We start from the raw sequence: 14,797 nt of genomic DNA, 5'->3' as shown, positions 1-14,797 counted from the left end.
CCTATATATTCCTAGACCAAAAGGGATTTGTCTTGTGACTGTGCCTGCCCCTTTTCAACACCGTTTTGTTCTTAATATAGATTTGCCACAGACCATTTATATTTATCAGTTTATTCTTGGCAACATATTATAAAACTGCGCAAAAAAACTCCCTTTCAGAATAACCTCTCACACTACTCTGCACGAAAAGTGCGCAACCGTGTACCTTCTTTCTGTTTCTTATCTTGTACTGCTTTGAGCCTTATACCATTTTATTAGCCATTTACACCAAAAGCAAAACTGCTACTGGTTCCATCTTAAAAGGAAACTTTTTCAGGTAGAATATTAAATATGTTTTTTAGCCTTCCCTCTGTTTTATTAAAAAGTGCCAGATTTTCTATAAAAATGTCTGTAAGTAAATTACCTGAGAAGATTCACACCAGACTGTTTTTTGGGGAGACATAATACAAGGCTGAAGGGGGGATTCACCTATAGCCGTGATTCTGGTGTCATTTTAAACCAAAGATTCTTAATTTTAAAATTCACAGGGATCTGTTAGCTACAAAAGCGGAGATGTAGACAGTTAAACAGGACCTTTCACCACCTCCACTTATTGAAGTATTTGTCATCTGTGAATAGTTGTCACTTCATTGACTCCAGAGCAGTTGGAGTATTTTCTCTAGCCCCTATCATTCCCGAGTAACAAGCACAGGTAGTTCTGATGCCTGATATGCTATTGAAGCTTTATAGTGTCAGAAGGGCGGTGTCAGCCAGGGGGTGTGATTCAGAGCTCCAATCAGAAGCAGCTAGTCAGAGCTCAGAGTCATCCCCCTTGGATGACTGGACTGGACTGCGCCCAGTCTCCACTTTATGGGTTTCCGTCTTCTGCCCGTGAGCATCTTCTGTCTCTCTGCGGCGAAACCATTTTTTATTTTAAACTGTACACAAAATCCTGCATGTCCGACTTTGTGTCCGGTTAAAAAAACTGGTTTCGGCGCGGAGAGGCAGATGATGCTCACGGGCATTCAAGTGAATGGGTTTGAAAACTGACTTCCGCATTTCCGTCTCCTGTCCAGTTTCTCGGGCAAAAGACGGAACCCTCAAAGCAGAGACCTGGCGCGTTTGTGAACCCGCCCTTACCTGCTCCTGCTTGACACCACCTTCCTGACCGTGCAGAGCCAGAATATATCAGGCACCAAAGATAAAGGCATTCATTGCTCAGGAAAGGTGGGGAATAGAGAGAAAATACCAACTGTGCCAGAATCAGTGAAGCAGCAGATATTTACAGTGAAGGAAATAATTATTTCATCCTTTCCTGATTTTGTAAGTTTTCCAATTAAAAAAGACATGAACAGTCTATAATTTTAAGGGTAGGTTCATTTTAACAGTGAGAGATAGAATATATCAAAAATAAAATCCAGAAAATCACATTGTATAAATTTTATAAATTTGAAATCTATGGAGAAGGGAATGGGAAGAGGAGAACCGATGTCAACATTGTTATTCAATAGTGATCATCACAGGGGAAAGAATGAGGGAAATAACATGGGAAAGAACCGTTTTTCTTTAATGAAATACTGTATATACTCGAGTATAAGCCTATCCAAATATAAGCCAAGGCCCCTAAATTATCCACAAAAAGCTGGGAAAACTTACTGACTCGAGTATAAGCCATGGAGGGGGGGGGGGGTCCACCATTGCAGATAAAAAGTCTGGTCATGTGCATTGTAGCTTAGTAACACCAAATGCCTCATAGTAATAGCAGTTAACCCCATCATGTTCCTCACATTAACCCCCTATGTGCCTCACATAAGAGTTACTGATATGTGGGACACACAGAGGTAATAATTAGGTATCTTCATAATTAAGGTCCTTTATTAGTCCCCTCATGTGTCTCATATATTAGTAACCCTTATATGGGGCACACAGGGGTTAATATGAGGGACTTGATGGGGTTAACTGTTATTAATGTGAGGCACATGGAGTTACTGAAACTGAATAACCCCAAATGCCTGACAGTAATAGGCAGAGTAATAGGCACAGCAGGTACCTGTGTGTGTTACTGTCACCTTACTGTAGCTTCCTCTCCTCCATATGACAGACATCTTCTATAAGACGCAATGAATCCTGGCCCCTGACTTATCTGCAGATGTTACATTCTAGTAGTTACAGGACCTTTGATGACATCACAGTCACGTGACCTACATGACAAGCCAATCACAGAGCAGTAGCACTAAAGGACCTCCACCTTCGTTTAATTTATGCAGGTCCTTTAAGTTTACTGTGCTCCCTGGACCCTGACTCGAGTATAAGCCGAGGGGGGCTTTTTCGGCATAAAAACTGTGCTGAAAAAGTCGGCTTATACTTGAGTATATACGGTATATCACCGGTATGTCACTAAGTTCTTTTCCTCATCCTCACTACAGAGTTTTGAAATTTAAATCAAGTTTTAAAGGTTTAGCTACCCTGTGTTAAAAAAAACAAAAACAAAAACAAAAAAAGCAAAACACATTGGACAGCCCATTTAACTACTTCTGTGCGTGACCCCACAGAGTCCACATATCGGTCTCTCGTATTATACATGTATTCAGAACCGGCTCTGCTTCCGCACAATAAACCATCTGAGTGATAAAACATTTGCTTCTCATTTTGTCTGGGTCATGCGTCTTCCATCAGCCCATGACAATTCATCACAAAAACGTGATTCCTGTTTCCCGTCATGGATTATCACTTGATCATTCTCCTCGTGTACTCCTTTTATTATAATAGAAGACAGAAGATCCATGTGACATCATTCAGTGTGCTGGGGCCAAGAACTGTCTCTATCAGAGGAAATTACTTCAAGGAAACACTAACACAATGTGGATGAAATGCTGTTATTTTGTAGGTGCGAGTGTCCTGAGTGATGACGCTCGTACTACCCGACTCTGCCAGCACTTATTACACTGCACACAATGTGTCATGCACACTATGGATGAAAGTTAATGTATTTTTCACCCTGTAAAAGGGTTTATTTTACCTGTTAAATAATATTCTTTCTCTGAACTGCTTCAGCATCAGGTGTACAATCCATTTTTCTACCTGGTCTTGTATACAAGGATGCACATCGATATCTGACCAGTCACTGGCCTCAGCAGTGTATCTGCATTGCCCACCTGAATTTAGCACACTGTTTGCTTTCCCGATCTGTGCCCCGGGTGAAGAGCTATCGGTCCCGGTACTGTAGCTGTTTACAGTCAGAAGAGTGTTTCTGACAGTCAGTCAGGTACGTCCTTCTCCACAGCAGCGCCTATCAAGTTGTACAGTGTGAGTGTGGAGGAACGCCCCCTCCCTCTGCTCACAGTGCTCATCCATAGATGAGTATTATCAGGAGGGGAGGGGGCGTTCCTCCCCGCTCACACAGTACTGTCAGAAACACCCTTCTGACTGTAAAGAGCTACAGTACCGGGACCGAAAGCTCTTGGGGCACAGATCGGGAAAGCCGACAGTGCGCTAAACTCAGCACACTGTCAGCTTTCCAGCAGTATATAGAACTGCCTGTGCCCAGATCGGTGAAAGATCCTCTTTAAGCCAAACTCTGTGGCATTAAAAGCAACTCTGTCAGTAGTAAAAGTCTTACTATTATTATTTATTTATAATCTTGGGAAATGGTTCTTTAAGGCATAGGGACATCATGACAAAGAAGTCCCTGCACCGAGACCAAATCATCTAAATGGCTGCCATGTAATGCTTCATTTTCCCATTGGTGGCATAGCTTCAGTATTAAAGGGATTGTTTGTGATGAGATTCCTTTAAATCAACTTTTGTTGCTCTGACACAGGATGAGGTCTGTATGCTTTAGACCAGGGGTCCTCAAACTTTTTAAACAGTGGGCCAGAGGCAGAGCAGGTTGCACAGAGATCGGGAGCGGTGCCCTCCAATAGGTAAAGTGAAGTGCACTCCATGGCCTGGCCCGAGCTCCCCAGGAGCTTCATTATAAATGCACACCTGCCGGCGTTGTCATCGGGGCCAGACAGAAGTGCTTGGCGGGCCGCAGTTTGAGGACCCCTGCTTTAGACTCTTGTCTACACAGCACCTCTTGTTGGATCTATTGGTGCATCCATTCAAAGTGAAGTGCACTCCATGGCCTGGCCCGAGCTCCCCAGGAGCTTCATTATAAATGCACGCTTGTCGGCGGGGCCAGACAGAAGTGCTTGGCAGGCCGCATGTGGCCCACGGGCCGCAGTTTGAGGACCCCTGCTTTAGACTCTTGTCTACACAGGACCTCTTGTTGGATCTATTGGTGCATCCATTCACTCTCATTGTGCTACATGGGACTTGTCACTCCGATAAGATGTCATAGACAATATGCGTGGATGTTACTACCAGAGTCCTTTTTGTCAGTTTTATAAGTTTTAGATCCTCAAACAATTGTAGCTTTACAAATCATATTATGTGTGTATATCAATGTACATATATAATCATGTATTTTTTCCTTCTAATATTTTTCTTCTGTTTATTTTGCAGGTTGGCTGGAGCACTGCACGAGATTATTATACTTTTCTGTGGTCACCGATGCCTGAAAATTATGTTGCAGATTCAACTCGTAACTGTGTGCTGACTTTTCAAGGTAAGACTAGACTTCAAAACCCTTCCAAGTGTTAAATACACCAATAGTATATGGGATATTTGTGTATTGCAAAAGCTGCAGATTTTCTTGTGTCGTCTGAGGACACCCTACATAAAACTGTGAAAAAAAAAAAAGTTTAAAGAAAATATAATAACAAATAAAATAAAAGTTCTAAATCAATCCTTTCCCTAGAATACATATAAGGGCGGGTTCACACCAGCACTCGATCTCCGTTATGCAGGTTTCCATTTTCTGTCAGAAGAAGACGGAAGCCGGCATTCAGTGTCCGCCGGTGAGCGCCCGTAAGTGTCCTCTGCTCTTCGCGGCGAAACCGGTTTTTTCTTTTTTTTACCGTCACAAAGTCCTGCATGTCCGACTTTGTGTCCAGTCTAAAAAACAAACGGTTTCTCTGTGGAGAGCAGGAGATGCTCACTGGCGGACACTTTTCAAACCCATGAATGGGTTTGAAAACTGCCTGCCGGTTTCCATCTCCTGCCCGGTTTCTCTGGCAGGAAACAGAGACCTGCATAACGGAGATCGGGTGCTGGTGTGAACCTGCCCTCAAAGTAGAAAATTACTGTGAAACATACACATTAGGTATCCCTGTGTCTGAAAGTGCCCAGTCTACTGAATATAGGGGATCTGCAGTGCTCCTGTTCCATCGGGAAGGGGTTAATAGGAACATTGCAGATACGCTATATTCAGCCAGGCTGAATTCCAAATGGGGAGAAAAGACCCCAGTCCTCAAGGAAGGAGCAGATAGACAACCAATACACCCCCTCCCCTTTTCCAGCGTCTACTGCACCCACAAATTCCGGGCATTTTAATTTTTGAAATTTTCCAGTAGCTGCTGCATTTCCCCCCCTCGGCTTATAGTCGAGTCAATAAGTTTTCCCAGTTTTTTATGGTAAAATTAGGGGCCTCGGCTTATATTCGGGTCGGCTTATACTCGAGTATATACGGTAAATTTGATTCTGAGCTGCCATATGTTTTATGTTCTTGCTTCCAAATATTTCTTTCATTCGATCTATAGAAGCCCTGTCCAAATGTTTCATCTGTTCCCCCAGTAATAGATTTTCTGCTTTTTGTCTGTTCTCTGACTGGACTTGGCTTGGGATGTCGGTATCTCCCTGGGTAATTCACCTGTTTAGTGAGCAGCTCAGCAAAGTCTTGCGTTGGTGTCCAATAGCAGCTGGGCGCTTCCACCTGTATAAACTAGCCACTAGGCCATAAACTGGGGCCTGGATGGATACACAGTGCACTCCATTTTGCCGCTAGCTGAGTTTTATGAAGTTTTGTGTAAAATGTCCATATGAGAATTCAATGAGCCAAGTTGTGAAGGCATACATTTAATATGGAGCACTAAAACGGTAGCATTCTCTGGATCTCCGACATGCAGCTGACCTATAGTGCTGAACAGTATGGAGACTGCTATTTTTTTAAGAACTGGTTGCATAAAATACACGTCTCTTACCTGTTACTAGACCAGCATGAGTTAGACTGAATGTCCAATACCAGAATGAACACAGGAAATATTCCCTATGGACCCAGCCTATGCAAATGTTTATTTAACTCTGTATATGCTTGTGTAGTCTGAAGTATATGTATTACCACACAGTATATGAGACAGTGGCTGAAGGCGTATAAGTTGAAGGAAAACTAGAGAAAATGTGAACAGAGCCATAGCTTCTGATACTCCTGACGTCAAAATGATTTTAAAGGGGTTGTCCCATCTCAAGGATCCTAGCTATACTGCTAGCTTATGTGGAGTGAAGACTTTTCCTAAATACATTGCTTCATTAAAACTGCTTTGTTTGGCCGCTATCTTAATTTATTCACTTCATTGTTTACACTGCGTTTCCATAACCATGGGCCTGGGGCTGATCTTCTCTCTCCGCCCAGGACAAGTTATGTAGCTCCCTGCTCTCAGGAGGGAGGGGGAGCTGAGTGCTCGGAACAGCTTGTATTTCTGAGCTGTTTATCTCTCTTTGTTATCAGTCTGCTAATTGAATTTTGTTGATAAGGGCTAAGACAGGGAGTCTGTTACCTCTGTATGTAACACAGACCTAAAACTGAGTTTATTGCAAGCTGACTCTTGTTCCTGTAGCATATAAGTTTGGGATTCTCATCACCTATCAAATCCAGCTCTGCTACATCAGCTTCATATTGTTCATCTTCCAGTGATACTGTGCTAATTTATTTACAACCATCCCTCATTACTGACTGCAAACATGTACTGCTATAAAGAGAGATAGCAGAGCAAGTGAAACCCCACCCACCAATGTAGTGAGAAAACCAGGAAGTGTACAGAGCATGCAGGTTGGTGAAACAAGTGAGTTAGGAATACCCCTTTAAGTTATGCTGAATTGCAGTGTCTAAGTTGGAGAACAATTTTGACTTGATATCAATGAAAGAAGTTTTCCAGGATATGCTTAGGATGGGCATCATAATCAGACCTCTGCCCTCCAGAGCAGGTACTAGAACACCATAAAGCATTTCTCAATTTCGTGCCTATGAATAGTACAGCTGTTCTGTATCTATTATTTCTTTTACTTGCATAGTGCCAACATATTCCGCCGAGCTCTATAGACCATGTCATCACTCTCTGTCCCACATCGACATAAGTCACACCACTACCAAAGTTGTGTAACTTACTGCCATATGACTTTATTGGAGCTACAATTAGGCTATAAAAACACAGTCAAGTTGAATACAAGCAACTTCCATTGAAGTCTATGGTAAAAAAAAAAAAAAAGGTCACTTTCAACCGGTGACCAAAATCCATAAGGCGGCATGTCACTTTGTGACTTGTTTGACTTTTTACTGCACAAGTGTCGCGGTGTAACCCCAGCATTGCTGCTTCCAGCAAGTTTTCGTTGGGGCAGGAGTCTGAGCCGAGCTGTGGAAAAATGTTGTAGTCAGGGATTTGGTCTCCCGACTCTGCAGCCCCTTTTTAGACACCTGTGACAATGAGATTGAATAATATATATGATTGTATATGTTACCCCCGTTTATCCAAAAATAAGCCCTACCCTGAAAATAAGCCCTAGCTTGATTTTGCAGAGTTTTTGGAGTAGGCTTGAAATAAAAGCCCCAGATACAGTCATCACCTTCAACGCTAGGTCGTGTCATGAGACATCACATAGATGGATTATGCACACTTTAAAAAGGGCTTGTCCCGAAACACGTCATGTGTTTTATCGACTTGGAACTATGCTTTACGTGTGTTAGCCACCACGTTCCTCAGGCCAGCAGCCGCTCTGTGAGGTCCTACTGGATCCTATCTGATTCTACATGACATAAGTGGTTGTGAACTGATCCCAACCCGCCAAGGTGAGCAGCTTTATACCAGCTATTTGCTTTTACACTATTAGCACTCTGTGTTGTCTTTTTCTCTTCTTTTGTCATCACATAGACGGAGAATAGGCAATACCGTAGCTTCCAACCAACCTGGACAAGTGTCCTGTTACCTTTCGCCACATCAGGGCAAAAACGGCTCACCTTCTCCGGAGCCCTGCTTTCCGAGTGCCGCCTCTTTGGTCGTGCCTCCCCGTGGCTGTATACTGTGGGCTTGGCTACTTACCGGACATCAGGTGTCACCCCTGCTCACTCTCGCAGACGTAGCCACTCCACTACGGCACCTCCCCCTTAGCGTAATGGAGAGGAGATAGTGACGGCACCGGGCCACTGCTACACTAAGGGTATGTTGACACGGCGGAATTGGCATTCCTCATGTGAACATTATGCGTAGCTAGCCATGACAGGATGCCGATGCAGTCAACCAGTATCTCATTGCGGCAGTCCGCTCCGGATAAGGCCCAAATGAATGGGACTAATCAGGAGGGAGCCTCACGCTGCAGACACCACGGCTGATTCAGCTGCAGAATCCGCGGCAATAAGGGTTATCTTACTGCTTTTTTCTGCTACTAGCTAGCGGAAAAAAAGAGGCGAGCGGCTCCCATTGAAGTCAGCATTTTTTGGCTGTAGCTCACTACGTGCGACCTTAGTTTGAGGCTGGGGCCTCAAATTGTAGAATAGCTGTATTTTTTTTATTTTTTTTTGCAGATATTTTTAAGCTAAAGAGTTTCTTCAACAGGAATGGGAGATATATAGGAAGCTTTATAATCCCTTCTGCTAAATTCACCTCTGGGTTTGGCTCAATCGCAGAAAAATCAGCAGCAAGAAAAGCAGCTTTTCTACAACTCTGAGTGATCTTGAGACGGATGGGGAACTGAAAGACAATAGGGAAGGATAACTAATCCTGGCGGATATTCAGGCACTGGAAACGCAGACGAGACAGTCTTAAAAGTGCATCCAATGTATCAGTCTGGCTGATGCTGATGATAAATCTAGTGCGTCTTTAGACCTCACCAATTGGTTGGCTTACACCAGGTTCACACTAGCGCCGCCTTTCTCCATACCTTTGTATGATTTTAGTTAAGATTACCGATCACATATGCTCGTCTCTGTTCGAGTTCTCTCTGCTTCCCTTATGAGTGAAAGGAGGGCCCAGCTGCACTTTTGAGTATAATCTGACAAAGCGCCGCAGTCATTCTGGCAGCACATGGCCAGCGATTGTGATTCTGTGAATGTGGTGTTTTCTGAAATCCAGCAGGCCAAATGCTCACATTCCCAAACCTGATCCACTGTTGATAGAAAAACTGCAGTTTTCTCTGTTTGAATAGCTGCGGCGTAAGTGTCCAGCTCGGCGGGTCTGCGCAGATCGCTTGTGATGTGAAAGCGTCCAAGAGTACGCAGAAAGAAAAATGTGCTAAAGAGCTTTACCGCGTTCCAGAATAAACATTTGTGTTACTACAATCCAAAGTACCTGGTTCCTCAAACAGCAATGTTATTCCAACTTGTAGCAATCCATCAAATTCATTCTTTGTGCAGGAGCGCTGGGATCCTTGCTTGTAGACTCTGCACACACCCTCCTTCCGGATGCTCTCACTAAATCTTTAGAAGACCATTTTATATATGTATTTTTAGCAGAGCGTCCATTAATGCTGCTTACTCGGAAATTGCTTTCTAACTAAAATAATGTTGTGAATTTGCAGACATGGAAAGTCGGTTGTAAAGCGGTCCTCATCTAGGGCTCTTCTGTTTTGTGCACAGAAATTTCTCGAAAAAGGTTCTCTGGGTTTTGTACCGAGCACCCTGTATATTTTTATGGAAAAAATCCATTAATCATGTACATGTTAGTATGGAAACCCCATCAACCAGCATGGGGCAAAAAAAAAAAAATTGCCTATTCCCAGTTGTGGCTAGCCGATGTGCAATAAGGGGGTGGTCACAAGTTTGTTCTTTTAAGTATTCCAGAAATCTTTAGAGAAAATTGACATGGTAGAGATTAAAATGAGAAAAAAGTGTTTTTCTATACCTACAGTACTGTGCAAAAGTTTTAGGTAATAAATGCTGGGTTTAAAGGGCTTTTCCGGCCCCAAAAGGGTTTTTCATACTGATGACCTGTCCACAGGAGAGTTCATCAGAATGTGATTTATTTGGATTTGATGCCCGCACCCCGCACAGGTTAGCTCTTACCACAGCCTTCAGGTGGCAGAAGTCACAGCAGTGGGTGAGGAGCGGGTGCAGTTGCTTCTATTAGAGATGAGCGAGTAGTATTCGATCGAGTAGGTATTCGATTGAATACTACGGTATTTGAAATACTCGTATTCGATCGAATACCGCTCGCTATTCGCAGTAAAAATTTGATTCAGAACCAGCGTTGATTGGCCGAATGCTATACAGTGTGTAGCATTCAGCCAATCAACGCTGGTTCTGCAGGACGAGTAAAAGCAAAGCGGAAGGAGTCCGGGCCCACATACAGAGAAAGAACTGTACAGAGCAGGACACGGCACAGGGAGAATGATAGACCCGCAGGATAGTACCTTTGAGTAGCAATCCCCAGCATCCCTCCTGCAGAACCAGCATTGATTGGCTGAATGCTATACAGGAGGCTCGTCTTTGACAGTCAAAACTTCAGCATCAATGACATCCCTGCAGAAATCCCAGGGCCACAGAAAGGTTAATCCCCCATGTGTAGAGCCCTGCACACCAGAGGTGCCCGCACAGCCGCTTACCTCCTACATGACAGTAGCCAGCCATTGTACATGAAGTGAAGAACTTACCTGAAGCAGGTAGTCAGCTCGCCTGTAGACTTCAGGCAGGGGTACTTGGTGGTGTAAGTCTAAGATCGGACCACAATGTAGACAGTATATTTAACATTAGAGCAGTCTACAATGAGGTCCGATCTTAGACTCCACCTCGTCAAAGACGAGCCTCCTGCAGAACCAGTGTTGATTGACCGAATGCTATACACTGTATAGCATTCAGCCAATCAACGCTACATTGTGGTCCTATCTCAGATCAATGGTCGTTCTGTAGGGAACTCATCTTTGACAAGGTGGAGTCTAAGATCGAACCACAATGAAGACTGCTCTAATGTTAAATATGCAGTCTACATTGTGGTTCAATCTTAGACTCTGCTTTGTCAAAGACGAGCTTCCTACAGAACCAGTACCGCACTCCTGCCCAAGCACTCTCCTTCGCTCCTTATCAACACTCTCCTCCTGCTACTCATGGACTTGGTGAGTCCTATTTGTCGAATAGTGGTTTCCCCTGAAACAAGCATTTGATTCCCATAAACTATAATGGGATTCGATATTCGATCGAGTAGTCGAATATTGAGGACTACTCGAATCCATTATTCGAATCTCGAGTATTTAACTACTCGCTCATCTCTATCTTCTGTTCATGCAATGGGAGCGGCGCCGCAGCCCTGTCCACTGCTGTGACTTAAAGCTAGTTTACACGGAGTTAAATGAACTCTGCGTGTACACATTCTGTTGTGGCATTCCCCGATGGATTAGGCCCAAATGAATGGGCCGCAGCTGAATCAGCTGCGGAGTCCGCGGTAAGATAGGGCAGCTCGCTTCTTTTTTCTGCTACTAGCTTAGGGAAAAAAGAAGCAAGTGGCTCCCATTGAAGTCAATGGGAGCCATTTTTGGTAGCGGATTTTGAGGCGGATTCCGCGTCAAAATCCGCTGACAACTTTCCCCGTGGGAACTAGCCCTTACAATGCCGGGAGGCTGCCAGGACAGATGATCTCCACAATAGGTCATCCGTGTCAAAAATCCTTTGGGGCCTGAGAACCCATTAATAGTTTATTTTTGTCAATTAACAAAATGAAAGAGAACCTGTCACCATCATTTGCCCCAGCAATATACCATAGTATTACCAAACACTACATTATCCCCCTATATGCTATTTGACCGTGTGACATCACGCAGACAGCACTTTTTCATCTGTAACACCACCTCCATGTCCTATGGATTGCACCTCCTCCAGATCCTCTTTTTCTAGTCTGAAAAATCACAGAACAGTCTAATACAAGCCTGTGCAGAGCAGCGCTGAAGAGAGTGGAGGGCTTGTAGTAGTATCCAGCCCATGTGTTTTATTTCATCAGGAGGCTGGCAATGTGCTAGGGGTGCACATTTAAGGTGACAGTTTCCCTTTAAGTGAATAAACAGAAGCAAAATCAGTATTTGGTGTAACCGCTCTTAATGTACTTTTGGAGATCGTTTTTGAAGGAACTTGGCAGGGAGATTGTTCCAAACATCTTGGAGAACTAAGCCCAGATCTTCTGTGGATGTAGGTTTGGTCCAATCCTTCTGTCTCTTCATGTAACCCCAGACAGACTGGTTGAATGTTGTTGCTCTGCATGCACAATATCATCACTTCTAGGACTCCTCCTCCAAAGAGCGAGCACACCAAATATTGATTTTTTTTTTATTATTTATTTATTTTTTGTTCACTTCATTTTGTTGTAGGACAACAATAAACCATTATCACTTCTATTTCTGAAAGCATTCTTATATTGCACCATTTTTCCATACCTGCAACTTTTGTGCAGTACTTTATACTTACACGATTTTATACTAAAACCAGTAGAGAGAAATGTCCAGGACTTTATTTCTGCCAATTTTCAGTGGATTCTGCGTCGGACCTTGCATAGCCTAAAGTTAAGGTCACATCAGCCTTGTTTTGGCCATCATAGAGAAGGGACATGTGAAATGTCAGAAGTAACTGGAAAACCCGAGGTTTGGCATTTAAAGAACCTGGTCAGGAAGTGAGTTAAATAAACAAACAAACCAGATAAAAAATGTATTTTGTGGCAATTCTATGGAAGCCTAGTTCTTTTATTATACATCAATAGTGCACATTTCTGGATTTATGAACATTTTAATCAAATGTCCACCCAGAAGCTCAGAAATTACCTGATATTTGTTTTTCTCAGGTTGGTGGCATTCCAGTTCCTCTCTATGAGGGCAGAGCTGAGATATGTGACTGGTTTAGCTACAGTCTGAGACTCACCTCTGGTCTCTTTATTGGTTTAGGCACTGGTCCCCCCCCTGCCCTTCCATGCCCGGCCCCCCTGCCCTTCCATGCTGGGCCCCCCTGCCCTTCCATGCTGGGCCCCTCTGCCCTCCTATGCGATCCCATGTGATCTTCTGGAACTATAATGGAAACCTGTTATGGTTCTCCAAGTTATAGAATAACTCTACCTGTATGAATTGTCATATACTTCAAAATCGGAGTAACTTTGAAGACCTTTTTACAGATGTTTATTCTTCTTTCATGTTGTCTCTATTTATTTAAGAGCTGCCATTAAAATTTTGCAGGTTGTTTTCTAGACCTCACAGCATTTTTTTTTTTTCTTTTCTTGTTGCTGTCAAACATGTGGCTTTAGCTCTAAGGGCTCGCTCACACGGGGCAAGAGGGGGCGGATTCTGACACTGAATCCAGCTCAATCCGCCCCCTCACAATAGAGATCTATGTAGACCGCTAGCTTTCTTTTTTTATGTAAGTGGTATGTTCCGACTCACAGAAAAAAAAAAAAAAAGCAAGTTGCCCTTTCTTCAGGTAGACTCGGCGGCTGAGTCAGCCCCAGCGTCCTCCTCGCGACAGCACCCTCTGTTCTAGGCCCATCATTTGGGCCTACTCCGGAACGGGAAGCCGCGACTGTCTGAAGCTGCGACAGGCGCATTTTGGTCCTATTCTGACACTGCTTCCTGCATCAGAATCAGGACCAAAATACGCAGTCCTGTGCCCTGTGTGATCGAGGCCTAACTGTCTTTTAAGTTCCCCCAATTCTCTTCGGTACCTTTTTTTTTTAAATTTTGTTTAAAAACTAAGAAATCTTCATTTTCTGGTTTTAAAATCCATCTCTTGTCTGTCTTTAGGTTACTATCTTCCCAATGATGACGGAGAGTTTTACCAGTTCTGCTATGTGACCCATAAAGGAGAAATCCGTGGAGCTAGCACCCCCTTCCAGTTTCGCACTTCATCACCTGTAGATGAACTATTAACCATGGAAGATGAGGGCCATTCGGACATGTTGGTGGTGACAACTAAGGCTGGACTACTTGAGGTATGTTTCTAACACATATAATCATTTATAGAACATGTTAGTTTTACAGCTGTTTGCATGGAATGGGGCATTTTACTGTCTCAATGCAACACTTTTCACCTTACGGTTGCCTGAATTTCATTTGCAAATGATTTCTATTGTTAGAATATTTGTGGTCTGGTGTAATAGCTAGAGTGGAGCTGTGAGTATAATATGCCATCTGACAACGGACGCCCAGACATTTCCAATCTCTTGGTAGCGCACTTATAAGTGCAGATAAGGTGGCAAGGACAGTCCAGGTCTATATGGGCAGCTATGCCCGACTCCTCCCTCTTTGCCTTGATAGACAGTGCCAGCCTGTTCTGGCATCCCATGTATGTTCATTACCACTAAGCAAGTAAAAGGTATGGATATGGTACATTCAGATACACCAAAGCCACATGAGATAATATATAATGACTTGGAGGCAAAAGACATAAGAAATAAAAATTAATGAAATGCACCAATGGGAATAGATTGCAACTCTACAATAGTCACCAAGTTACCTGGCTAGTCCATCCCCAAACTCCCCCCTCTACAATGCCTGATATATAGTACAGCAATAAATCCTAGACCTGGAGGGAGGGGCAGTACCACCCCACATGTATCACCAACAAGCTTCTTGGGGTTTTAAGGGTTATCTTGTATGTTGATTGGAATGTCACAAGTGCACCATTCATTCCCTGCGCATTTGCGGTGCACTCTTTACTATAGAAAAGTACCTCACAATCGTGCTGCACATGCGCCACATCTGTCATCAT

General features: G+C 43.5%; 1 protein-coding gene across 1 annotated transcript in view; it reads left to right on the top strand.

The window, feature by feature from the left end:
* The window catches only part of TAX1BP1 (Tax1 binding protein 1), a 108,719-nt gene that overhangs the window by 18,459 nt on the left and 75,463 nt on the right, over positions 1 to 14,797 (top strand). The window contains exons 3-4 of the mRNA XM_075271423.1: positions 4,486 to 4,588; positions 13,831 to 14,018. Coding sequence (XP_075127524.1) covers positions 4,486 to 4,588; positions 13,831 to 14,018 — 291 coding nt within the window. The remainder of the gene's footprint in view (positions 1 to 4,485; positions 4,589 to 13,830; positions 14,019 to 14,797) is intronic.

The sequence above is a fragment of the Leptodactylus fuscus genome, chromosome 4, assembly GCF_031893055.1.
Source record: "Leptodactylus fuscus isolate aLepFus1 chromosome 4, aLepFus1.hap2, whole genome shotgun sequence".
NCBI classification, from domain to species: domain Eukaryota; kingdom Metazoa; phylum Chordata; class Amphibia; order Anura; family Leptodactylidae; genus Leptodactylus; species Leptodactylus fuscus.
This window is presented reverse-complemented; position numbering and strand designations above follow the sequence as displayed.